General features: G+C 52.5%; 2 protein-coding genes across 7 annotated transcripts in view; both read left to right on the plus strand.

Annotated features, from left to right (window-relative positions):
- Positions 1-2,277: 2,277 nt before the first annotated feature.
- DRC10 (dynein regulatory complex subunit 10) lies at positions 2,278-9,091 on the plus strand. The gene is given in 6 exon segments (XM_054645975.2): positions 2,278-2,423; positions 3,147-3,323; positions 3,326-3,940; positions 5,148-5,381; positions 7,621-7,692; positions 8,800-9,091. Coding segments are annotated over 5 exon segments (1,230 nt in total). The 5' UTR covers positions 2,278-2,423; positions 3,147-3,287; the 3' UTR covers positions 9,073-9,091.
- Positions 9,092-10,842: 1,751 nt separating this feature from the next.
- OSBP2 (oxysterol binding protein 2) overlaps positions 10,843-26,466 on the plus strand; it is a 98,871-nt gene continuing 83,247 nt past the window's right edge. Inside the window, exons 1-2 of one of the 6 annotated variants that reach the window (XM_077188035.1) lie at positions 10,843-11,187; positions 18,578-18,655. In XM_077188035.1, the coding sequence (XP_077044150.1) occupies positions 10,922-11,187; positions 18,578-18,655 (344 nt within the window). In that variant the 5' untranslated portion in view covers positions 10,843-10,921. Of the gene's footprint in view, positions 11,188-17,949; positions 17,973-18,087; positions 18,141-18,577; positions 18,656-26,466 lie in introns of those variants that run through there. The other 5 variants (XM_077188036.1, XM_077188040.1, XM_077188039.1 and 2 more) reach the window with 5 other exon arrangements.

Here is a 26,466-nt window from a genome sequence, read left to right on the forward strand (position 1 = left end):
AGGGGAATTATTTGGGCAAACCAGGCTGGGGTGGATCATGTTTTTCCCAGCCAGCTCCCACACTCTGAGCTGTGCTTCCCTTTGCTGCAGAGGAATGGGATTCAGCACCAGGAGAGGGGTTTGGGTGGTGGCTGAGGCTAGCTTGGCCCAGGGAAGTCTATGGTCCTCAGGTATCTGTCACAGTCCTGCTGTTGGAACACAGATGGACTCAAACTGTGGGGGACATTGTGCCCAGGGGCTCCTGGCTCTCCCTCCCCTGCTTGGACATGCCCCACATAATTTGGATTCTTGGGCAGCTCTGGCTCAGGCAGTGATGCAGTCTGGTGGGTTTGGGTGCAGAGAATTGTTTGAGGATAGATCTGAGGCTTTTCTACATCCTGGATGAGGTGGGATTGACGCAAGTTTGGTGATGCTTCATCCAGCTCCCAAAGTGACCCAGTTTTCCTCCTGGCTGAAGAGCTGCTGCTGGCCTGGAGCAGTGTGGAGCTGCAGGACGAGTCAGGGCTGCTCTGGACGTGTCATTATCCCCATCTCCTCCTGCAAGACAGCAATGTCTGTAATTACCCAGATCCAGGAGGGAGCAGCAGTGATCCACAGTCTTCCCTACTTCAGAGGAGGTTTGGATGCGACCCACGGCTCCACCCCTTTCCTTCCTCTTTCCCTGGATGTCACAAGGACTTGCTGTCCCTTCAAGCAGGCTGTGTACACCAGACACAGGGGTCTCTGGTGACAGTCACTGGCCAGTTGATGCCATCTCCAAGTCATGGTTGTTAGAAGTCCAAGTCTGCACTTCCTGGAGAGCAGTAGCACATTTCAAATAAAGCAATCAGGACACTCCTCAACTTTGGAAAGACATTATTTTCATGATGGATTTCATTCCAAAATATCTGCAGTGCATGTGGCAGCCTTTCAGGGGAGTCAGGGATCCCTTCTGGAGTCCTTGTCAAGAAAAGCAGCAGCTCTCCATGCCTCAAGGGTTGTTCTCTGTTATGTGATGAGTTCCATGAGGACACATCCAGCTGACAGCACACCCCTCTGTAGCCTCAAATCACAGCTCTGCTGTACTCCCGATCATAGTGCAGCTATGGGATCCCAGTTGCCGAATTAGAGCTTTAGAAGGTGTTCCTGGGGAGGTCAGTGCTTTCCCTGGAGGCTATGGGGCAGCCTCACAGTTCCAGCTACCCCTTCTTTCCACAGCGGGCTGGGCATGTCCCAGCTTGGGGTGGGACCAAACCCAGAGTCACTATTACACTCAATCCCATTCTTGATTTGAATCAGTCCTTTGGCCGAGCCACTCAGGGCAGGAGGGAACCCACATGGAGGTCACTGCTCCAGGTAATGAGCCTAAAATGCCTTGGGGGTGCTGGAGGTGGTACCAGGTATGCCCAGGTGGGCAGGAAGGCCAAGTGTCCCCTCATCCATCCTCACCAGTGCCACACCAGAAAGCCCAATCCTGGTGGTCTCACTACATCTCCCACCACCAGCCCCTCTTTGCTTTGTGTAGGGAAGCAGTTGGGAATGGGTGAGAAGAAATAATCCTGCACTTGGACACTCCCTGCACAGAAATAAAGGAGCTGCTCAGGCCAGGTAAGGTTGGGACCTGGGACAAGGCTGCCTGTGAGGGCATGGCCACCCCACAACTGTGCTGTGCCAGCTCCTGCGAGGGACAGAGGTTGCTGTGAGCATGGCCTGGAGCTCAGCATTTGCCGTATTTGCTGCTGGAAACCAAACCCTCCTCTCCCGAGGGCATCCATCACTGCCCGGGCACAGGCTGAGGGCACGGCTGCAGGGCAGCGTTCAGGGGCCATCATGTTCTTTGCAGACGTCAGTAAATCGCAGGTAAGCAATTAACTCAGCCTGTACAGCATCAGCATCTTCATCAGCTGAGGTTCATTATCACTTTTATGGCCCTGTAAAACCAGCCACGTTAACAGCGCTGCTCAGGGGAACTCTCTTGTGTCCTGACATTTCAAAACAGCCCCTTCGGGGCTCCTGGACACCCACTGGGCTGATCCGCGCCTGGCAGACGTCACCACGGGGGGGATAAAGTTTATTCTAGGGTTACTCGTTGTGCTCTCAGGAACACAGATCTGGACAGCCCGGAGGGGACGAATCGCCTGCTCCCCCTCACCCCTCACAGCCCCCGCCGGCGCCATGACACACCCCAACCTCCGCCAGCCGCAGCCGCGGGACTCCTCATTGGACAGCGGTGCTGCCAATCAAGGGACAGGAGGCGGGGCCAGCACAGCTCGCCGTGAACGGCCGGAAAGGCCCCGCCCCCTCGGGTCGCCTGGCAACGGGAGGCGCTGAGGGCGGGACCGGCATACGGACCAGGATCGGGATCGGGATCGGGATCGGGACCGGGACCGGGATCGGGACCGGCATCGGAACTGAGTGCGCTGCAGGGGTGGAGGCCGCCTGGGGTCAGCATTCCCCGTAACCGACTCCTGAGACACTCCGTCCCGCCCCCGGGATGCCCAGGGCCGCTGGTCCCACGGACCCCCCGGATCCTCCCGCACCGGCCCCTCGCCGCCCGCCCCTCGCACGGGGGTCTCCCCACCGGGAATCACCGCCCCGACCTCTGACTGTTCCCCAGTCTCTGGGTCCTCCTGCTGTCCCACACCCACACAGAGGGGACCCTTCACTCCCTGTCGGCCCCTCCACTTCAGCTGTTCCCATCTCCTCCCCTCCCCTCTCTCCTTCTCTTGCTCTGTGCCTGCCAGTCCTGCCAGATCCCCGCTCCCTCCTCCTCCCTCTTACAGGGACAGGCCTGGAAGGGTAGAGGTTTCCCATAGAGGTTTCCCACTAGGAACCCTACCCTTCCCTCCAGGGTGGCCCCAGGGCTCTCCAAACCCCTCTCCACCCCCTTCTGGCGACAGCAGAGCTGCACCTTGTGCTGCTCTACCTCAGCTGCTACTCAGAAGCTGTTGGGAGCTTTCCCCCCACCACCCTTCAAAGCCAGGAATCCATCACCCCCTTCCCAAGGGTGTTTGACAACTGCTCTGGGACAGAGAGCAGCTCTAATCCACAACCCCATGTCCTGACCCCCTGCCCAGACTCACAGAGAACTCCAGGGTAATCTCAGACTCTCATGCTTTCCCAAATTACATCGTTTCTCTAATGCTGTCACTGTGTTTTCCTTTTAGAGAGAAAATCCAAGAAGGGAGATTATGTGACAGCAGCAGCACAGGGACCTGCATTTTCTTCCAGAGTCTCACCTTGTGTAAGAGCTGCCGTGTCCTTGCTAGACCTCAAACCACCCAGGCCACTGGTGTTTAAGGGAATCCATGGCAACAGGGGATCCAGCTGCATTCCAAGCATCCTCATGAAGCAAAGAACCTTGGTGAAGGGCATGGCAACTCCAAGGAAGGCAGGGATCCCCTTAGGTGTCATGAAGGTGTTAGATCCACGCCAGCTAAAGCCTGACAGCACGGAGACAGAAAGAATCCTAACTGTCTTGGATGAGACCATTGTCAAGCTGGAGATCACCAGGCTGATCCCACGGATTACTGCCTCCCTGGACAGGTATGGGAGGATGCTGGGACCTGAGATCACAAGCAGCCTTCTGGAGCTTCAGAAGCTTTCAATGGAAATACAGCACCTGCTCACCAGCCCTGGAGATGCAAAGACCATGAGAGCTGTGGAGAAACGCCTGAAAAGTTCCCTGAGAAACATCCTGAGGCTCTTCCTGGCCAACCCCTTGCTTTACCATGGGCTGAAATTCGAAGTTCGGGTGAAAGAGTCACCAGCTGATGTGTTCATCAAAGCCTTCATGGAGTTCCGGGACTTCACACTCGAGAGGCTCCTGACCACTCCCGATGAGGAGAGGGAAATGATTCAATTCATGAAAGACATTTCCCTCCAAGTTGAGAAAAACACAGAAATGATCTCAGCTCTACAGGGAGAGCTAGAAGGAGTCATCCAGACTCGAGATGAAGAGGTATGACCTTGTGGGAATGTGTTTTCCAACCAAGTGGAAATTTGCTTTTTACTGCAGCAAAACCTTGCTAACTATAAACCGATCCCTTTATTGCAGTTCCTGAAGAACAAGTTCCAGAAATCCTTTCAAAACCAGATCTATAACTCAAAAATACTATTTCTATTGTAAAATATAATGAAAAATGCATATTGCATGTTTGATTTTTTTTTAACTCGAATTTGGCATGTTTTGAACCTGTTGTCACCAGCCAACTTAAACAATTTAAGTCCCTGAGTTCCAGAGGAGTGGCAGGACAGGCACAAACTGCTGTGGTGGTATCCTGGCAGGGTGACAATGCCAGCTGCTTCATTCCCTGCTGCTGAAAGAATGAAAAATCATTACAGGGAGAGATTGCTCTGATTAAAATCCATTTTTAATATTTGCTCTGTCTTCACTCCTGCTTAAAACCAACATTTCTGTGACTCCCGACTCTAACAGCTGCTTTGGAGCCTTTGTGATTAATCAGTGATTATACAAATTACATGAATCTTTAATTTTATCTGCAGCTGAGGTGCAGATAATTGACTGGGCACTTCCCAGGCACTTTCCCAGCCTGTGTAGCAAGCCCAGAGCTTCTGACAACAATCCTTTGTTTTCTACCTGGGTTTCTCTTTCTCCTCCCTGCAAGAGGGGTTGGCTGAGAAGGCTTTGCCCAGCTCACTGGTGGCAGAGCCAAGGGCCTGCTTTCCCCTTTCCCTCTGCTCCTTGGAGTTCTGGGAATTGAGATTTTTATGTGCAATTTGGCAGCTTGTCCAGGACATAGGGAATAAATCTGTATCACTGATCCCAGCTGGGGATTTCCCTCCCTGAGCTTGTTTCCCAGACAGTCACTCAGAGCCTGATCCAGCCCTTGAGGGAGCCACAGGGCTGCTCCAGGGAATCTGTTTTGGCTGCTCCTCAGGTGGCAGTGCCAGTGGGGCTTGGGATGGTTTGTTCACCCTGTGCCTTTACTAACAGGTTTTCAGAGGAGCCAGGGGAAGGTTTCCAGAGCTCCTGTGTAAATCTAACTCTTCCCTCAGCCAGCAGTGGCAGGGCCTTGGTGCTACCTGAGCTGGCCCCTGGGGTCCCTTCTTGGATCTCCTCCAGCTTTGCAATGTTTTTTCTTCTCCTGCTCACCCTATGCCTCAGGGGCATTTCCCAAAGGTATTCCTCTTGTTTTCTGGTCTAGGTTAGCAGGAAGGACAAAACAATTGAAAACCTCAAAACCACCATGGAAGATCTGGCCAAGAACTGCAAGGCTGAAATCCGGCTGATCATGAAGGAAGGGGAAAAGCAGAAAAAAGAGGATGAGGAAGCCTCCCAGGAGAGGTGTGCCAGGCTGAAGGAGGACATTCAGCGCCTGGGAACACAGTTCAATGCACTGGTGCTGGAGCATCGAGCCTCAGAGCTGGTTCTCAGGAAGGTAAAGGGGAGGAGAGCCCTGGGACAGGTTTAAGCCCTTTCGCAGAGCTGTCAGCTCTGGCTGCTGCCTGCTGCAAGGAGTTTCCTGGGCCCTGCTTGTTCCTGGCAGGATGCACATGGTGTTTGTCAGAGCACACCCGCCCTGTCCTCATGCTCTGCTGATTCCAGTGGAAAGCAGCCCTGCAGCGACAGCAGGGACAGAGCTGTCACAGGTCCTGCTCCTGCTGGCTGCCTCGGCTCTGGGAACACCTTCCCACTGTGCTGTGACACCAGGCAGGGCTCAGGGCAGCCAGGCTGAGCAGGAGGACACGTGTGGGATAGTGACAAACCAGGGGTCTGCTCTAGAGGGAGCAGAGCAAACAATATTGGCTTGGTAGAAGGCATCTTTTAGAGCTGATTTATTGTTCAAGGTGGAATGGAGCTGATGCTGAGGGCTCAGCAGGTCCTGCTCTGCCCAGCTTGGCAGAACAGACAAGCCAAGAAGTCAGGCTGGGCTGAATGGGGGGGAAATGTAATTTCATAGAATCATCCCAGAATAGTTTGGGTGGGAAGGGACATTAAAGCCCATTCAGTGCCACCCCCTCTAATGGGCAGGGACACTTCCCACTGTCCCAGGCTGCTCCAAGCCCCAATGTCCAGCCTGGCCTTGGGCACTGCCAGGGATCCAGGGGCAGCCCCAGCTGCTCTGGGCACCTGTGCCAGGGCCTGCCCACCCTGCCAGGGAACAATTCCTAATTCCCAATATCCCATCCACCCCTGCCCTCTGGCAGTGGGAGCCATTCCCTGGGTCCTGTCCCTCCATCCCTTGTCCCCAGTCCCTCTGCAGCTCTCCTGGAGCCCCTTTAGGCCCTGCAAGGGGCTCTGAGGTGTCCCTGGAGCCTTTTCCTCTCCAGGTGAGCACCCCCAGCTCTCCCAGCCTGGCTCCAGAGCAGAGGGGCTCCAGCTCTTGGAGCATCTCCATGCCGTCCTCTGGACTCTCTCCAGCAGCTCCAGGTCCTTCCTGATGTCGTTCCCCAGGGCTGGGGCAGCTCTGCAGGTGGGGCAGAGGAGCAGAATCCCCCCTCCCCTGCTGCCCACACTGGGGGCTCAGCCCAGGGCTGAGGTGGTTCCAGGGTTGGGGCAGGAGCAGCCCTCACCCAGCAGCACCTCAAAGTCCTTGTCCCCAGGGCTGAGCAGATTCAGGAGGAGGACTGGGACCAGCAGGCAGGCTCAGGCCCCTGTAGCACCAGCTCTGCCCTGAGCAGAACACACTGGTGACACAGAGAACCAAGAACTGGAAAAAAGGTCATTTTCCTTCTTATTTTGCTCATCCTGAGTATTCTCTCCAAACCAGTGCAGCCTCCCATGGGCAGTAAGCCCAGGTGGTGATGGGGTATCTGTCACTCTTGCATTGGGTGATACAGCATGAAGGGCTGGGCACTGACAAAACATCAGATCTAAGTTAGAGCTGCAGTGCAAGGCCCAAAATCTTTGGCAGAAGGGCTGTGTCAGGCAGTTCCTGCTGCAGTTCCTGCCACAGCAGGGCTGCTTTGGAGAGCTCAGCTGATTCCAGCACCCTGGCAGATGCATTTACTGACCACAGAAGCCTCCTTTCCTCAGCAAGTACAAGTTGTACTTGTGGTCTAAATAGCTCAGGTGGGACCTCGTGATGGCCTGGGAGCCCTTGGGCCATCCTGGGGTTGTGCCACACAGGAAATGGAGCAGGAATGATTCCACAGAGCACACATCCAGAGCTGGAGGTAACCTGCCCCAGCCTGTACAGGAGTACAGCCACTGTTAAAATGTTTTACAGCCAGAAAGATCTTTCTTTTAAAAGGCACCATCATCTTCTGATTACTTTTTGTCCCAAATTCAGGTTTTGCAGTTCTCTCTTGCTTCAGTTTCAAGCTGGTTGCCCCAGTTTGTCAATGACTTGCCCCATTCCATCAGACATATTCATTTCCTCCTGCAGAAAGCAACTTCCAGGTGCTGTTCATCCCCCCAGCTCCATGCTGTAAACCAAATAAAGCCCTCTGGGAATGTCCCAGGAGAATCCTTAAACCAGGGCAAACCACATATGTGTCAGCTGAGGGAAGCTTGTCACAGGGAGGAGGTGAAATATTCAGATATATAATGATGCTGTGGCTCAAATACTTAGATATAATGATGATGTGGCTTAAAGTTTCCCTGTTTTCTCACTCAGGACACTTCTTACCAGGCCTCAGATGTCTTCAAGGATCTGATCTTGTTTTGTGTTTCAGGAAAAGTGCAAAGCAGAGAAGGAAATTCAGGAATGGGTCCAGAAATACGACATAGACATGACAGAAAAACAGGTGTTGGCTTTAAGTGCTTTGCTCTGCCATAAAGTGATTTTCTTGGGTAGATTTCTGTCCAAAGGGACACATGGCTCTTACCCAGGAGACCATGGAAGTGAGAGGCAGTTCTGCATCCAGGCAAACCTACAGGAAAGGGATCTTTGTCCTCCTGCCTGTGTGTCCAGGAGTCCTCTGCTGCTTTGGCTTTAGGAAAAGTTACATTCACTCAATCCCACAGTAAATCCCACAGTAAATGTGGGATAAATCTGTGCTAAATCCCACAGTATCTGGGGGCAAATGGGTCACCATGTTCTGTCTGAGATGTCCACCTGATGCCAGGAAACAGGTTTTTCAGTTTTGCTCCAATCCTCAACCCTCATGGCCCTACCTGGTGTCCAAATCTTGCTCCTGTTCCTGCTGAATCCTTGGGGGATGTGCTGAGTGTTAAGAAACAGCCTGCCCACAACTGAGCCATAACAGGCTCAGGGTCACATCAGCACCCCCAAAACTTGCCCCCAGGAAGGCCCTGGGGGCTTTCCTGTTCCTGCAGTTTTTATGGATTTGGATAAAAGCTGCTGGATTCCTTACAGAGCAAAATACAGGCCTGAAAGCTGCTGCTAATTGTAAGGAATGATCCCCTGTCAGATGTTTAATAATGGGATTATTCTGGTTTCCTGTCTGTGGAGAGGCAGGAGCCCCATGTTTGGGCCAGAATTTGTCAAGGCAGACCCACCCCCACACTGACAAAACATCAAACCCAAGTTAGAGCTGCAGTACAAGCCCCAAAATCTTTGGCAGAAGGGCGTGTCAGGCAGTTCCTGCTGCAGCTCCTGCCATAGCAGGGCTGCTTGTGGAGAGCTCAGCTCATTCCAGCACCCTGGCAGATGCACTGCTGGTTCTCCAAATCTTCCATTGTGTGTGGGAGCATTTTTCAGGGGACCATCAAGGGACCCAGCATGTCATGAAACTCCCTGGGTACTGGGCACATGCCTTCCTTTTGAATCCCTTTGGAAAGGCTCCAACCAGTTGAGGTTCCATGGCTTTGAGATGGGTTTCAGGACCCTCACGTGGGGATGTGGGGAGGAACTGCTGCCCAGCTGTCCCTGATCCCTGCTGTCCTGCCAGACCACATATGATGAGCTCCAGGCTGTCTACAATGAGGAGAAGGAGCAGTTGTCCCTGCTGATGGAGAAACATGCCATGCTGCTCCAGGAGTACACCCTGATCGAGGAGGAGCGCAGGATACTCAAGGAGAAGGAGGAGGAAGCTGCACGGGAGGAGGCCAGGAGGAACAAAGCTGCCACCTGCATCCAGGCCTTCTGGAAAGGCTACTTGGTGCGGTCCATCTACAAGTCAGTACTGAAGAAGGGAAAGGGCAAGGGCAAAGGCAAGAAATAAAGCCCCAAATCCTTTTGTTTCCCTGGCCAAGCTGCTGTGTCTGAGCTCTTCCAGATAAAAGCATTGAGAATTGTTAAGGTTGGATAAGACTTTTAAGATCATCCAGTCAAGCCAGTACCACCATGTTCACCAGTAACCCTTGTCCTCAAATGTCACATCCCCATGTTTTATGAACACTTCCAGGGATGGTGACTCTACCAGTTCCCTTGGCAGTCTATCCCAGGGCTTCAGGACCCTTTCCACAAAAAAAGTTTTGTTAATATTTAATATAAGCATCCCCTGGCACAACTTGAGGCCATTTCCCCTCATCCTGTCATGTCCTACTTGTGTGGATTTGACAGCCCACTCCTGATTTTAGGGTCCTTCCTTGCAGCCTCCCTTCCCAGGAGAGAGCAGTGGCATGGGTCAGGCTCCTCTCTCCTTAGACATGGCCAAGGAAAGTGTGTTCCCTTCTTGGCAGCCACAAGAGATATTGGGATCCATGAGACTTTGACAAGTTGGCAGCCATGTGGATAGTTTGGGGTGTAATTACATCAAGAAAGACATTCCCTGTCCAGATAGACTTCAGTTCCCAAAAGCCTACAGCCTCCAGGGAGAGCTTAAAGGCCCTTCCAGTGCCTAAAGGGGCTCCAGGAGAGTGGGAGAGGGACTTGGGACAAAGGGGAATGGCTTTCCAGTGCCAGAGGGCAGGGATAGATGGGATATTGGGAAGGAATTCCTCCCTGGGAGGGTGGGCAGGCCCTGGCACAGGGTGCCCAGAGCAGCTGGGGCTGCCCCTGGATCCCTGGCAGTGCCCAAGGCCAGGTTGGACATTGAGGCTTGGAGCACCCTGGGCTAGTGGAAGATGTCCGTGCCCATGGCAGGGAGTGGAACTGGGATGAGTTCTGATGTCCCTTCCCACCCTAACCCATTCCATGGCTCTCTGAAAAGCTGCCTTTGGAGTCCAAAGCCCTCTCAGGCTGTTGCAGACCCAGGAGTGGCCCCACAGGCTGCCTCAGTGTCCCTGGTGCTCCTGCCTGAAGGACACTCCAGGGAGGAATGGCTCGCCCAGCTGCAGAGGGGCCAGGGCTCAGCCCAGAGCAGCATGTGGAGTGTCACTCACCCTCAGAGCTGCCCAGCCTGGAGCCCAGTGCCCTCTCTGGAGAATTCCCAGGGCTGGGGGAGCCTCCTGAGTGCCTGGCACGGCTGTGACAGTGTGTGAAGGTGATGGCTGAGGATAATGGGATCAGGGGGATCAGAGAGGATCAGGGAGATGAGTGAGACGTGATCTATGATGGGGGGGAGAATGAAGAGGAGAGGATAAAGAGGAAGAAGGAAGGGGAAAGGGAAAAGGGAAGAGAGAACGAGGAAGGGAAAAAAAGGTTGGGAAGAGAAAGGGGAAAGGGAAGAACCCTCAGCAGACATGGGAACACCTGGCCGGGTGGCATCTGCCACAGGCCTCCACCTCGCCCTGTGGACAGGCAGCTCCTCAGGCACAAAATCCAGGCCCGTGTGCTGCTGGAGGGAGCGGGTGAGCGGGACAGAAGGATGGGGCTTCTCCTCCCAGCAGGGCAGGTGGCACCCAGGAGGATTTTTTACGGGAAGATTCACAGAGAACAGTTTTCACCGTCCCGCCCGCCCCAGCCCCCTGGCATGAAATGGCGGCGGGGGGCCAAAATGGCGGGGGCGGTGTGAGGGCGGGGGCGGTGCGCGCCGTTCCCGCCCCGCCGCCGGGGGGCGCTCCCCTCCGCTCCCCTCCGCTCCCCTCCCCGTGGGGCGGTCACGTGGCGGCGGCGCCGCCCCCGCTCGGTGCGGACGGGCCGGGGCCGCCCCGGGAGCGGCGGAGCCTCGGCCGGGCCCCGCGGGGTCTATGGGGAAGGCGGCCGCGCTCTGCGGCGGTGGCACCCGCGGGCTGGTCTCGCTCCTCAGCGCCGTCCCCTGCCTGGCCTGCCACGAGCTGCCGGCCATGAGCGCCGAGCCAGGCGGCCGCGGCGGCGGGGGCCCGGCGGGGGGAGCGCCCGCCGCCCCCCCGGGCTCCGACACCTACAAGGGGTGGCTCTTCAAGTGGACCAACTACCTGAAGGGCTACCAGCGTCGCTGGTTCGTGCTCAGCAATGGGCTGCTCAGCTACTACAGGTACCGGGGCCGGGGGGCCGGGCAGGGGCCGCCGGGAGGGGGGGACGGACCGCGGGAGCTGCGCTGTTGCACAGCGAAAATCGCCTCGTATTGTTTAGTTTCGGCTTTTTTTCGTCTTTTAAAACCAAACTCGGGTTTTGATCCTGCAGAGCCGCGGGGATCCGGCGGGGGCAGCGGGGCCGCGGGATGATGGATCGCCCTGGATCTCCCATCCTTCTCTCTCTCCATCCCTCCGCTCCTGGTGCAGCAGCTCCGGCTGCTACAGCTGCCCAAATCACACCCTTCCATCCGAACACCCCAACCCTCCTCCCTTAGCTGTGTAACCTGCTCCTGCTGTACCCTGCCAGAGCCTGCGGCTCCTTCCCCAGCGGTGCCCGTGGCTGCGGGCGCTGCGGTGGCGGTGCAAGGGTGGCCTGGGATGCTGTGCTGGGAATGTTGGGCTTGGGAAGTCAGCCCAGGCTGGGGCTTCGCTCCTGGGGGACAGAAGGAAGCTCCAGCAGCTGCTCCGAGCCGTGCCTGGCTCCCGGCGCTGTCTGACGGGCTGTGGGCTCAGCGAGGAGCGTGTCAGACACCCCGAGGCTGAATCCAAAGCGGTGTCATCTTCGTAGCATCTCTTGGGCTGCTTGTCTCACTTGAGCGGTGAAAATACAAATGTGGATGTTGGTGGTTTTATCCTCCAGGAAGGTGTCCCTGTGTATGGTAGGAGGTGGAACGACAGGAGCTTTAAGGTCCCTTCCCATCCAGACCATTTAGGGATTCTGTGATTTGGATCATGTTTATTCTTGTCATTGGGAACACAAGTGCTCTGTCACCCTCAGTGTTGTGCAGCAGATGTTGGCTGTACTTCAGGACATGGAGACAATCCTGAATATTAAAGATGGTTACAAGCTTTTTAAAATAGTAAGTCTTTAAAGTGCCAAACCCCCTGAGACAGGAATTCTCTATAAAGGTTCTGCCAAAGCTGTTTTTCCTCCCGACATAAAGTTCATCAGCTGATTTCCTCTCAGCTCCAGCTGCTGACACGTAGCCTGAAGCAGATTGCAGAGGTCCAGCTCCCTGTCAGATGTGAATATAAACTCTTCCAGCTCTGAGAGACCTGGAACCTGGGTCCCAGGGTCAGACTACAGCAGGTATCAGTGCAGAAGATAGATGATGTGGTTATCTACTTGGAGTTGTTGAAAACCCTCAAAGAACTTAAGCCAAACAATCTCCCCCCTCAAAAAATGTAATTACCTCTCAGTAATTCAGCTAATTTACTGTAATCCTTTCTGGAATGTCTTAACTCTGCTCAAAAAGGCTGTTGGAGTTTAACACCCCATTTGTAACCATGTCAGAAGATTATTTTTGCGTGTTGATGCCGAGTCTGTCATGAGTGAACAAGTGGTTTTTTTCAACAATTATTTTAGATGGGAACAACCAGCTTTATTTTGAGACCATTTGATCTGTTTTAGGCTGAAACAACAAACAGAAACACCCAAGGAAATTATTCTGAGCTGCATGTGAAGGAGTTGAAACTTTGTGAAGCTTTCAGGCAGGGCAGACCTTCAGCAGCTGCTTGGGGAAAAGGATGCTGGAGGATTTTGTGCTTCTTTTCATCTCTGGGCTTGATGACAACTGAATTAATTTGGTTGTGAGTCAGGAGTACAAAAATACAGTGCAGAACACGTGGTGAAGCCTTTCCTAAGTGGAGAAAAGCCTCCATGATACTCTTCAAAACCAGCGCTCTGAAATAGTGCCTGTGTCAGCTTGAATTGCTCATCTGGGAGCGCTCCTGGGAGACAGTCTGGGGTAAAAACTGGCACTTCTGTTTTGATAGGAATTCTAGCTCCATGACAGGAGCCAGGCAGGTGTCAGGCTGCTGCCTGTTCGCTGAGAAAGAGCATATATCTATATTTGTATATCTGTATATATTCTATAGAGGTCTCTGGCATTCTGAGAGTCACGGGTCCTGCTTTCTGCTGGCTCTTTGTGCTCAGCCCAGCTCAGCAGGTCCACACCAGAAGTCTCCTTTCCTGCCCTTGCAGGTGAATTGCTGTGCTCTTTTTGTGTTGTCACCTTTGTAGCTGCACAGCCCACCTGATGTGGCTGTGGCTGCTCAGGAGTAGCTTTGTAGAAACTTCATTTTGCTTGTCTGCTAAAATCATCTAAACTGGGAAGGCTGCCCTGTGGTGCCCAAGCTGCCTCCTTGAGTGGATTGATTTTGTTCCAGGTTGAAGCTTTTTGTTGCATTTGGATTTCCTGCCTCTCGCTCTTTAGCTTTAAACCCCAGCCTGTCACGTTGCCTGGAGGATTTTGGTTTGCAGAATTGAGCTGCTGAAATCCCGGTGTCCCCTTGGTGTCCCTGGAGGTGCTGGTGTGTGGGTGGCTGCTGTGCCATCCTCTGGAGCTGTTCTCACTGAGGGGTTTGCTCCAGCAGCCAAGTGCGACGCCTGTTTTCTGCCCAGTTGGTTTCACAGGGACAGTTTGCTGAATTAAAGCTTCTAATTACAACATTTTTCCCAAATGGAGCATTTAAAGCCTCCTGTAGCTTTGCTACATCGATGAAGACATCAAGTCTTGCTGCCAGGGAAACTTCATGTGCCTTTGCTTTGTATTCCCTCCTCTGAAACTGTGAAAAATAACAACTGCTGAGGAGTTCTTGAGGAGTTCCTGTGCAGTACCCTCTCTGGAGGGAGGTGTGTGGGTTTAGGAAGTTCCTAAATCCACAGCAATATGGTTGGACCATTTTACTTGCCCTTGATTGGTCCTCCTTGGTTGTTTTTGACCAAGTGTTTTGGCTGATTCAGTGATGCTGGCGTGGGAAGGCAGTTTGGGGATGCAGGACTAGTCTGCTTGACTTGCTAATGATCCAAACTCTCTGTCTCTGAACTCCTCTTGCAGGCTGCCACTCAGATTTATCATTATCTATAATTAGCGGCTCTGTATGGGAGAATCTAATCACCTTGAACAGATAAGTGTTTTCAAGGAGATTAGAGAGGATCTGCAGGTGAGTATTAATTCATCGAAGACTGGCGTTGGCTCATGTGACCACACTTGGATGCTGCAAGTGTTGTGTTCTCCCAGCAGCTCCTCGACCTTTCTAAGAGCTCTGGGATGTGTTGGCTCCTCTGTGGGATGGGCTGGAGCTGGGTTCCTGTGGGTTGGGTGTCTGGAGAGCCTTCAGCAGTGCTTTGTGTGGGCACGGGGTGTAATGATGAAAGCAATGACAATTGGAGAAGGGAAAACCATGTTATTGTTGGGAAGGGAAAGGCTTCTCCATCAAGCAGCATTAACTCCCCTGTTTGAGCAGTGATGGGTGCCTGGGGCACTTTAGCTGTCTTGTCTGGGTCATCCTGCAGCTCATTTCCCTGGAAAAGCTGTGTTTCACAGAGCAGCATTCTTCACCAGCTCTGTTTATCCAGCACTTAACTCTTGGTTGGCATCATGAGGGCTTGAGCACAACCCAGAGGTATTTCTCCTGTTTCTTGTGCTGAGACTCCACTGAAAGCTGAGGAGGGGAGTTCAGGAAGGAGCTTGAAAACCACTGCTGATGGTAGAGATGTGGGGGGTTGAGGGAGCCCAGGAGAGATCTCTGGGAGCCTCTGATCCAAGTGTTCCCCCAGCACTGCCACGGCCACCACTGACCCGTGTCCCCGAGTCCCACATCCACGTGGCTTTTAAGTCGCTCCAGGGATGGGGACTCCAGCACTGCCCGGGGCAGTTGTGCCACCCTGACCACCCTTTCCATAAAGAAATGTTGCCAATATCCAAGCTAAACCTCCCCTGGCCCAGCCTGGGGCCGTTCCCTCTGCTCCTGTCCCTGTTCCCTGGAGCACAGCCCGACCCCCCCAGCTGTCCCCTCCTGGCAGGAGCTGTGCAGAGCCACAAGGTCCTGTTGAGCCCCTCCATCTCCCTCAGCCACCTCTCATCACATTTGTGCTCCAGCCTCTGAAATCTCCAAGGTGTGAGCTTGCAGGGCCTCTCCAGGCCCCTCTTCCAGTGTTGGACCACCCTTGGAGGGGAAAACTTTTCCTTACATTTAGCTTGTACCTGATAGAATGAGGCAACACGCTCTCCTGGAATCATTCCTGTGACACCCTGTCCCTGTGCAGACAAGTCCTGGAGTGTTTGTGTCTCTTTGGGTGCTGGAGCGTGCAGGTTTCCAGGGCAGCTCTGCAGCTCCTGGTGACTTTGAGCTACTTGTTTTTAAACAGTGATGAATAATTGGTGTTCCCAGTCAGCTTGTTTTCCCATGGCACTCTCTGGATCCATATGGTGCTTTGCTGTTCCTTGTTCTTTGCCCATTCTGGAGGCAGCTCCTTGCTGTGCTTTGTCCCTGGGGATATGGTGCTGCCACAGCTCTCTGGGACACTGCATGGCCACATGACACTTGAGGGGTGCCATGGGGTGGGGGGAATGATGCTCTTTGGGCTGCTGGTTCCAGGCTGGGTTGCTCTGCTCCCAGTTAGTGCTGTGGGGGAGGTTGGGCTCGCTTCAGTCCAAACAGCAACTGCTGCTCACTCTGCAGGAGGGCTGAGACAGGGATCTTATCCTTAGGGAGGTTTCCATCATGGCTTGGTAATTAGTGCTGGCTGAGGGGATTTACAGCTGTTGCCTGGTTCTGTTTGCTGGTTGCAAGCTGTGATAAGAGCCATGAACCATCTTTCTCCTTTATTTCTATCCATATAATCTTCATTTAGCTAGATGGGATGGATGTCATCCCTCATCCCATCCCTGCAGGTGTTCCAGGCCAAGCTGGACAGGGCTTGGAGCAGCCTGGTCTTGTGGATGGCATCCCTGCCCACGGCAGGGGAGTGGAACCTTTAAGATCCCTTCCCACCCAAACCATTCCATGATTCTATACTGGCCAAATACTTAATTTGATGTAATTGTAGAAGAAATAACTGGTTTGTCTTGTGCAGAGCTAAGCTAGGAGGGGGCAGAGCACTCTGGGTTTGTGTGGAAGTACAGCAGCCTGTGCTGTTATCTCCATGTTGGGCACGGGGGGATCCCTCAGGTAGCTTGTGTCCCATGGCAGTTTTCACTCCTGGAGCTGTTGGCAGGTGTGGAGGGTGTTTATGGGCTCAGCTGCCTGGCTCCTTGTCTGAGTGAGGTGCCTGTTACCCCTTTCTGGTGTGCCCTGGTCCAGCTTCCAGTGCTGGAGCACACACTGGTGTAATTCTGCTTTGCTGTCCCAGGCAAGGGCAGGGGGTCACTGTCCAGCCCTGCATCTCTCCCCCAGGGTGCTGGAGCTCCCTCAGCTCTGCTGGCTCCTGCTCCAGGACATCCATGGCTGTGCTCAGCCCTGGGAAACCCTTGCCAGCCCTTGGTCTGACTGCTGTCATGAGCAGGATGGCTGTCCTTTGCCTGCAGAGGTGACTGGCATCACCTGCCTCTTCCTGCAGCTCCCCTGCCTGTCTTTTTCCAGGAAAATATGTATTCAGCTCTGACTTGGCTTGCTCCAATTACAGGTTTAAGTTGGTGCTTGTATGGCCTGTCATCCTCTGTACCCACAGTGAGTCACTGGGAAAGGAGCTGATCCTTCTTGTCAGCAGTATTGTGAGGAACCTGCTGTGCTTTTCCATGCAGTATCCCTTGTATCCTGCCTCATTTTCCCCTGAAAAGGAGTTTCCAATCAGTGCTGTGTGCTCTGAGCTCACCTCTGAATGACCATGATGTTCACTATCTGTAGGTTGAGTTATGCTGCAACAGGTCAGACTACTGAGCTTCTCTGTATTTTGTGTTTGTGTATCAAATGTTGTAGCTGGGTAACTCAGCCTGGTAATTTTAGGTGCCTGAAGTGTTATCAGTGATATCAGAGCCCTCTGCTCCCTGCAGGTCTGTTCAGCTGATGGCCAACAGCTCAGGTTGTCACCTTGAAATGTGAGTTGTCCCAGGCTGCTATCAGGAGGGCAGGCAGCATCCTGGAGATTTATGCCTAAATAAGATAGTGCTTCCAAACCTGAGCTAGCTGGAGGTGTTAAATATCCTTTCAGGTCCTCATTATACTGTTCAATTGTTGTAGCAGTTCCTACAGCACCGTGGCAGGGATCTTTCTACACTTTGCATCAGCCTTTGTTTGGTTTCGCTCAGAAAGCTTGTTTAATAATTAATGACACAACATTGCCTTGTCTGCTGGCTGGGGCTGGGCTGGAGGAGAGCAGAGCTGGTGCTGGGGCAGTGGTGCTGACTGCCAGCCCCGAGTGTGAGCGTGTGCAGGGCTGGTGCTGAGCCTTGGGCTGTGAACGGATCAACGCTGCAATGAAACGTGCAGATGGAAGCGTGGGACAGCGTGTCAGTGGAGCTCTGCCATGAAAGCAGAACAAATGGGAGCAAATCTTCTCTTTGGTCCCCTTCCAGGCACTTGGGATTCGCTTCCCCCTCTGCAAGCCAGGGCTCCTGGCAGGGCTGTTTTGAACCTGGCTGTGCTGTCCCCAGGTGATGCTGTTCCTCGCTGTGAGCGCGTGGAGCAGCTGCTCCCTGTCACATTGTGACACTGATGGAGCTGCTGCTGTGTCAGCACTGTTGACTGTGGCCAAGCCCCTTGTCACCTCTGTTTTCCCTGCCCTTCCTTTCACACCAAGCTGTGTTAGTATCCACTTTCCTTGCTTTTTTTTTATTTTTATCTAACTCTTCAAGGCTATTTCTGCTTTGAATCACGACCGGATAGATGTATGTCCCTGCAGTGACTCAGGGGGAGGTGCTTCAGTCCCTAAAAATAGTCTTAATCCTCCAAATCTTTCTGGATGAGAGCACTGGCTGGGCACGCGTGGCTGTTTAAAGCAGCTTCTGCAATGCATGTGGGGGTAAATATGGTGAAGTGGGAGTCAGTGCCTTTCTCTTTTCCTTCTTTAACACAAAGCAGTGATTCTTAATCTGTTGTTAGTAGCTAGAGCAGGTTTCTTCTAGGAAATTTAGAAGAAACAGAGCAGCAAAATGTTGTCCTTGGGGCCTGCTGGTTGTGTATTGCTGTTGTGAGTAAGATCTTCTCACTTCAGGCTGGTTGTTTGGCACAGACATCCAAACACTGTGGCTGGGTGGGCTCTCAAAAACAGTGAACTCTCCTTCCCATGGCACAGCCATGGATGTGACAGGAGGGCTGGGAAGCCTGGATGGGAGCAAAGCTCCTTTGGGGAGTCACGTGGCCTCCTGGTGCTGGTGCTGTTGAGGTCCATGGTTGGTTTCCTCAGGGATGCTCCCAGGGACGTGGGGCTGTGTGTGCTGTGTTGCTGTTCCCAGCTGACTCGGTGCTTTGTGCCTGTCACTCACCCCAGCACAGAATTAGAGTATTTGTCACAGCAGCAAATATCCATGGCAACTAATTCCCTAGCTCTGGAAATCTTCATGATTTTTGAAGTTTCTTTTTTCCTGTGAAATGCACAGGGGTGGTTCCACCAACTTTTTTTTTCAGGTCTTCTGCAACTGTCAGGAGTGGTGGCTCTTCTTGGAAGCGCTTGAAAAATACACCGGTCCCAGTTCGGAAGATGGGGTGAGTTTGGGTGGATTTGGCTGGAGCATGGACATGGATAACTGGGATGTGTCATGGCAGTGGGACACAGACATGCCCCTCCTCTCCAGGACTATGCAGGAGTGGAGACCACAAGATTAAAGAAGCAGATTTTTGTCTTTGAGGTGTGGAGATGCTGTGCAGCAGGTGGGGGTGGCAGCTGTGCCCACAGCTCATGAGGACTCAATGAAGGTGTGTCAGGGGAATTTTAGGTTGGATTTTAGGAAAAGGTTCTTCCCCCAGAGGGTGCTGGGCACTGCCCAGGCTCCCCAGGGAATGGGCACAGCCCCGAGGCTGCCAGAGCTCCAGGAGCCTTTGGGCAGCACTGCCAGGGATGGACAGAGTGGGGTTTGGGGTGTCTGGGCAGAGCCAGAAGTTGGACTGGATGATCCCTGTGGGTCCCTTCCAGCTCAGGAGATTCCATGATTCTGTGATTCTGTGATTCTGTGTTAAGTTTCAACCTTTGGTTTGAAGCCCTTTTTGGAGGAATCCAGGAATGCTTGGGTGGTGCCTGGTGTCAGGGCTGTGTTCTCCATCCTTTGTTCTTGGATGACTTGAGACCTTCCATCTTTTCTGTTTCCAAGCATGCACGTTCCTGTGACTGTTGATGGGTGCTGTTTATCTGCTGTTTATTATTCCCAAGTTGCCCCTGTGGTGTTTCCCATCAGGGTTTGTGGAGCAGAAGGCACTGCAGGTTTATAGTGTGTGGTGAGGTGGAACTCCTCCATGGCTTTATTTTATCCCAGCAGAGTTTTCCATTCCTTGTCAGCTGGATCTCTGTGATCTGTGCTGGGGAGAGTCTGCTTGAGGCTCCCTGGCTTTGCATCTCTGCTGGGATGGAACTTTTATAAGCAGGAGGAAGAGAGTGCTCAAACTAAAAGTCAATTTTTGATGGTACAAAGGTGACAGTCATCTTAATACTGAATAATTTACATTTGGCACGCAGGACACACTGTCAGCTCCCACTTGGAATTGTCCACAACATGCAGGGCTCCCTTTGGGAGCTGGGCTGGTGGTGGTGCTCTGGTTAGCTGTATCCTCTCAGGCATTGATTAGGAGTGCATATAATTTGATTGGTTTTTGGTAGCTGTGATAAGATCACAGGTCATTAGTTGCAGTATTTGCTGTGTAATGTGGTTACTAACGGGTGAGTGCCCTCGCAGCCTGGCTCTGGGTGATGCCAAGTGGAGCAGAGAGGTCACAGGTCTGGAGTTCAGAGGGACCATGGCAGGCTGGAGCTGCAGGGTGATGGGAACCCCGTGGTGCTCAGCAGAGGCATTGCTGCTTGAAGCAGCTTTGCAGAGGAGCCCCTGGTGACTAAAAGGTGACCAGGAGTGACCAGAGGTCAGTGGTGGCTTTGGCTGTGTTAGCAGAGGTGTTGAGGGAAGGGACTGTCCCCTCTGCTCAGCAGAGGAGTGCCCTGGGGTGCCCTGTCTGGGCCATCAGTCTGGTTTGGGGCCTGCCAGGATGAGGCTGGAGCAGAGGAGACACCACAGCTCCATGGTGGAGGGTGTGAGAGGGGACAGAGCCTGGCTCTGCTGGTGGCAGGGTGAGCACAGGGCTGGGAGAGCACGTGGGAGATCCTGCATGGACACATGGAAGCATGCTGGCTGGGGAGTGAGGACTGGGCACTGGGACAGGGTCCTGGAGAGGTGCAGGGAGTTCATGGCTGTTCCAGCTGTGGATGGGCAGGGTCCTGAGCAGCCTTGTCTGGAGGCAGATGCTCAGAGCAGGAGACTGGACCTGAGGCCTCCTGAGGTGCCTCCCAGACACGTCATGAGCCATTCTATGATTATTTGTGACACTTTTTGTGAGTTTGCCTTCAGCTCTGGATGCTGATGGGGGATGAGGAAAAGCCATGTCCTGTCTATGGCTTGTCCTGTCAGTGCCAGGGGAGCTCTGGTGATTTCTGTGTGTGAACAACCCTTCAGGCTGTTTCACAGACCATCCTGTACTTCCATGGCACTCTGAATTGGTGGAGGAGCTCCCTGACACTGGGACAGCCTGAGGATTGGCCAGCCAAATTTATGGGATTATCTGTGCTTTACTCCTCAATCTGGCTTTTATCTGTTAAAGCTTATTATAAGTACAGTGTTTTGCTGCAACACTTGGGGAGGCAAAGACCCAGTGGTGCTTCTGATCCTTTTAGGAGTGGGATTGGCTTAGGAGCTGATGGACAGGAATTTTCCTATTTTTTTGCTGTGCAGTCCCTGTGATGTCCCAGCTGGGTGCTGCCTGGGAACTGTTTTCCCAGGAACCTGCATTTTTTTGTGGGTAAACATTGAGAGTGCACTGGGTGAGGCATCTGCCTCTCCCTCTCTGTCCCCTTCCTTTTCACCACCAGGAAAGAAGTAAAAATTTCTGCTTCAAAGTGGAAAAACCTATGCATGCAAGCTCCTTGGAAATGTAGCTTTAAATTTGAAAGTTGACTTGTAGAGGTGTGGAAATTTGTGCTTTTTTGCTCTGTAACAGGCCTCCTTACAGCTGCAGACATCCAGCCTGGAATTGTCCCTTGTAAGTGCCTTGAGAGGCTGCAGCTCTGTATCTCAGCACAGATAAGGTCTGTAATTACTGGATTGGATTGAATTCTGCTGCACAACTGCAGCTCTAAGGTGCCTTTGCAGTGCAGGAATGAAACCTCTGGCTGCCCATAGCTGATATTCCCCATTTTTGGAATATTGTAGCTTAATTTAAGCCCAAAGCACACGCTGTGAGAACGGGATTGTTTCCATACAATTGATTTCCAAGTGCACAATGTCTGAACAGGCTTAGTGGTTGTGAGAGTCACGTTCTGCAGGCAGTGGAGGCTGAGAGCTTTACTGAGGAATCCCTGTGGATGCTGCAGGGAGGCAGTGACACGTTGGAGGAAGCTGTGGGATCGTGGGGAGGAGCTGCTCTGGTGCCAGGCCTGGGGTGTCACAGGGTCAGGCTGGGGGGGAACAAAATCTTTAATCATAGAATCATGGAATGGCCTGAGTGGGAAAGGACTTAAAGCCCATCCAGTGCCACCCCTGCCATGGCAGGGACACCTCCCACTGTCCCAGGCTGCTCCCAGCCCCAGTGTCCAGCCTGGCCTTGGGCACTGCCAGGGATCCAGGGGCAGCCCCAGCTGCTCTGGGCACCTGTGCCAGGGCCTGCCCACCCTGCCAGGGAACAATTCCTGATTCCCAATATCCCATCCATCCCTGCCCTCTGGCAGTGGGAGCCATTCCCTGTGTCCTGTCCCTCCATCCCCTGTCCCCAGTCCCTCTCCAGCTCTCCTGGAGCCCCTTTAGGCCCTGTAAGGGGCTCTGAGGTGTCCCTGGAGCCTTCTCCTCTCCAGGCTGAACAATCCTGAATCTTTCAGCTATAAAATAGTGAGGTTAATGTTGGCAATTTGGTCCAAGGTGTTTCCCTGAAGATTTACAATTTCTGTGGTTTTAGGAAGGACAAATTTGTAAAGTAGCTAAAACACCAATATTAAGTCAGACATTACCCTGAAATGAGGCATCCTCATGGGTACAGAGGGAATTAGAGTTTTCTGTTTATAAAGGAAATAAATAGTGAGCCCTTTGTCCCAAGGGGCAGGTACACAAACTCCATTACTAGCATCAGGTGTATCTTTAATTTCCAAGTTCAAAATATATCATTGCCATTCTACCATATAATAGACCATTATACCATTAGGTGTAGTCATAATTTACAAATTGGTTTATTTATAGAACTGCTGATGTAAACCCAGCAGAGGCACTTGGGATGTGCCTGTGTGGCATTAGTGCAGTCCTGTGGTGGCAGTTTGTGGGGACACATCCTGCTGCTGCACCTTCATCCCTTCACAGGACCTCTTGAGAAGTGTTTGTGCCGTGCCAGGTCTCTATAAAAAGACTCTGCTCCCATGTGCAAGTGTTGGAGTCAGAACAGCTTAGCTTAAGTCAGCCTGGATGTGATGTGATCCTGCTCCCTCTCTTGGGAAAAGGGCATTGTGCTGCTTTTCACTGCTCTGTGCTCCTTCAGATCACAGAGTCATGGAATATCCTGACTTGGAAGGGACCCACAAGGATCATTCAAGTCCAGCTCCTGGAATATGCTCCTATGGGAGAATTCCCTTCAGTGGCCTGGCTTCTGTCCCCTCTTACACCATTTTTTAAAATCTCTGATAACATAAAAATAGATACAAAATTGAAGATTTAAACCTGCTTTTCTTCCTGCGGAAGATTGAAGAAATAAAATTGGGTAAAAAAACCCAAAATAACAATGTTTTCAATCAGTTTGGTGGATCTTGGGAAGAAAGGAGGAGGATGGTCACAGCTTTATTTGTCCCCTGCATTAAGTCCTGCATTAACCAGCTGAGCACTGGGCTCTGTTCTTCTGCACTCAGCTGGCCTCTTCCTTCTCTCTTGGGACACTTCCCATGTCCTCCCTTGTGTGCTTTGGGCCTCTTTGGTGGAATCCTTCCAGCTGCTGAACCTGCCAGGGTGAGACCCCCAGGGCTGAGGGTCCTGCTGGAGAGACAGGCCATGAGCCACTTCTTGGAGTCATTCATGGGTGCAGACAGTGCCTTCTATGCCGAGATTGGCCTTTTATCTGTGTAAAAATTTGTATAAATAGGTGCTCTTCACCACGTGGGAGTTTAAAACTGGAGAGCAGCATTCATCTCCCTGCTGTTGGCTGGAGAAGATGAAAAGCTCTGGAAAAGCCCTGGATTGTTGGATTGCTTGTGGTGCTGGCTGCAGTTGTGGTGTTTGTTTGTTGTCTCACACCTCACTGGGAGCGTGGCTCACTGCACAGATCCTGCTGGCACACATGGCACATGGCTCTGCTTCTCCTGTTTTCCTGCACTGGCCAAGCACCCAGCCTGTGTGTGGTGCCTCTGCTCCCCTCCTTGGGTGGGTTTTGTCCTCTTCAGCAGCCAGAGCCCTACATTCTGTCCCAGCAGTCTGGTTTGCAGTGTGGAGAGGCAGGGGAGGAGGTGTTCTGTGGAAGGGAGCATTGCATGCAGCTCCTACGGAAATGAAAGATGCTGAGGGCTAAAAATAAACCATTCCCAGCCCTGTCCCTGTGACAGGAACTGCTGGACACGAGCTCTCGGGGATGGAGGCTTTAATGTCCTCTGTGAAGCACCAGGGCCTGGGCTGCAGGGGGATTTTGGGATCTGCTGGCACAATCCTGCTGCTTCCCAGGAGCCTGAGCAGCTGAGGGGGTTGTGGAGCTGTCTGGCCAAGCAATGTGTAAACTTCGTGTTTTTCTCATGAAAAAATAACAGCTAAAGAGGCTCCAGAAGAGCTGGAGAGGGAGTTCAGACAAGGACCTGGAGTGACAGGGCAAGGGAAATGGCTTAAAGCTGGAAGAGAGTGGATTTAGATTGGATATTGAAAGGAATTGTTCCTTGTGAGGTGGGCAGGCCCTGGCATAGGGTGCTCAGAGCAGCTGTGGCTGCCCCTGGGTCCCTGGCAGTGCCCAAGGATGGGACTTGGAACAGCCTGGGAAAGTGGAAGGTGACCCTGTCCATGGCAAGGGTGGCACTGGACAGGCTTGAAGGTCCCTTCCAACCCATTCCATGATTCTGTGGATTGCTTGTTTGCCTTTGTGTGTACAGCAGGAGCCCCTTGGCTTCCCCGAGTGGCTGCTGGAATGGGAAGGAATGACTTTGGATGAAGTGCTGGTGCTGCTTTTGTGGATGTGAACCTTTCCTGCATGGAGCAGAGGGGTGGGATGGCAGATGGATGTTGTGGTGGGTGTGAAGGTGTCCTGTGCAGGGAGATGATGGCCTGGCTTGGCTGCAGCCAGAGCAGCACAGGGGTGAGAGTGAAGGACAGGATTCAGATTGTGCTGAAACAACTGAAATGTTTCTGCATTAAAACCTCTGAGCATTTATTGCACCACACAACTTGTCTTGCAACACAATGCACTGAAATAACACTGAGAGTCTGGTCTGAGCAGTTGGGAAATTAGCTGAAAGCTGCAACTCATCCTTGTCTACGTGTGAGAGCTGTCCCTTGTGAAGGTCAGTGACTTTGCCTTCCCTCTTGGCTGTTCCTGGTAACCCACAGTCAATATCTGGAGGGTTTTTGCAGAAAATGTTCAGCCCTGAAGACAGAGCATGTCTTGGATTAGAGATTTATGGAATGGTTTAGATTGGAAGGGAGTGGAAATAGCATCTTGTCCACCCCTGCCATGGCAGGGACACCTCCCACTGTCCCAGGCTGCTCCCAGCCCCAATGTCCAGCCTGGCCTTGGGCACTGCCAGGGATCCAGGGGCAGCCCCAGCTGCTCTGGGCACCTGTGCCAGGGCCTGCCCACCCTGCCAGGGAACAATTCCTGATTCCCAATATCCCATCCATCCCTGCCCTCTGGCAGTGGGAGCCATTCCCTGTGTCCTGGCACTGAGACTGTGCAGGAGGATGTTGGGTCTCACAGTGAAGCAGCTGGGATGTGCCAGGCCTGTCCCCAAACTGTTGGCCAAGGTCACTTGGGCACCTGCAGGATTTGATTCAAAAAACACCCTCAGCCCCAGTCATGGCCCAGTAAGTGGTTAACTCTTGATTTCTGTTTTAAATAAAGCTCTTGGCATCTCCAGCATCTGGAATGCCAGCTGCCAACATTTTTTATTTTATGGGTGGTGTTGTAAGGGATGGGAAAGGTCTTGCACTGTGCCACACTGCCCCTTGCACTCACACTGCTGACAGGGCTTGCTGTGCTGCTTGCATTCCCCTCTGTTTCCTCAGTTCTTACAGGAAACCTGCTCTTCCCAGGATTGCTGACCTCCACACTCCTCAGGAGCGTGTCCTGCAAGGATCAGCTGATGCTTTCCTGGCTACTGGAGGTCATGGAGGCACCTTGTATGCAGTAGTCAAGTTCATTCTCCCTCCTCCTGCTCTCAAGCAGTGATTTCCTGGAAGCAGGCAGCTGCCTCCACTGCCCACTGCTCCCAGAAGTAGGATATGCTGATTGTGGAGCTGAGCATGGATTTATCACAGAATAAACTTGGGGGTTGTCACAGGAGGCTGCAGAAGTTGCTGCTGTTGGGTGTTTGCCTTGGGCAGAGGCAGCTGTGTGTCGTGCTCAGGGAGAAGATGGAACTGAAGGAGCCTCTCTCCATGTCTGCACTGGACACACACCTGGAAGCTGCCTCCACATAAACCTGTAGCAAAGTGGTTGTTGAACTGAGGATTTCATAGTCAAGGGCTGAGAAACAACAGTTCAGCTTTTAAATATGAAGTTTTATCTTTCTTCTCATGACTTAAAATAGAGGAAAATATATATTTATGCAACCATGTGGGCTTTGCATCCAGATATCTCTCCTCAAGGAATATTTCATCCAGAAGGAGATTCTGCATGTAGATGTCTATCCCTAAGAAATGTCTCATCCATACAGAGATCCTGAGCTAGAATTGAGCGTTGTTTGAAAGCTGGCAAGAAGTCAGGAGTGTGATGATTTTAGTGATGTTTGGGGTCACAGACTGTATCTCATGTGCTATCTCCGAGGGAGATTTATTGGGTACTGAAAACATTAACATTGACAGTAACTTGCAGAAAAGAGAGATGCTTGTAGCATGGAAAAATTCTTGGAAGTGAGCTTTTCTACCCACCCTCAATCTCTGAAAGATGGGATAAGTCTTGTGCTTGAAGCAAATACAGCCCTAAAGTCTGTAGTCTGGAAAACCAGGATTTTTTAACCAGTCTGAATATTGTAAATGAGATAGGAATTGATGGGATAGGAATAAAAGTTGGGTTTTAATGTTGACTCTGTGTGCCCTGTGTGCTATTATGTCCTTGGCTGTGGTGGTGAGAAAACATAAACATGATTTGACTGT

The sequence above is a fragment of the Agelaius phoeniceus genome, chromosome 18, assembly GCF_051311805.1.
Source record: "Agelaius phoeniceus isolate bAgePho1 chromosome 18, bAgePho1.hap1, whole genome shotgun sequence".
Lineage (NCBI taxonomy): Eukaryota > Metazoa > Chordata > Aves > Passeriformes > Icteridae > Agelaius > Agelaius phoeniceus.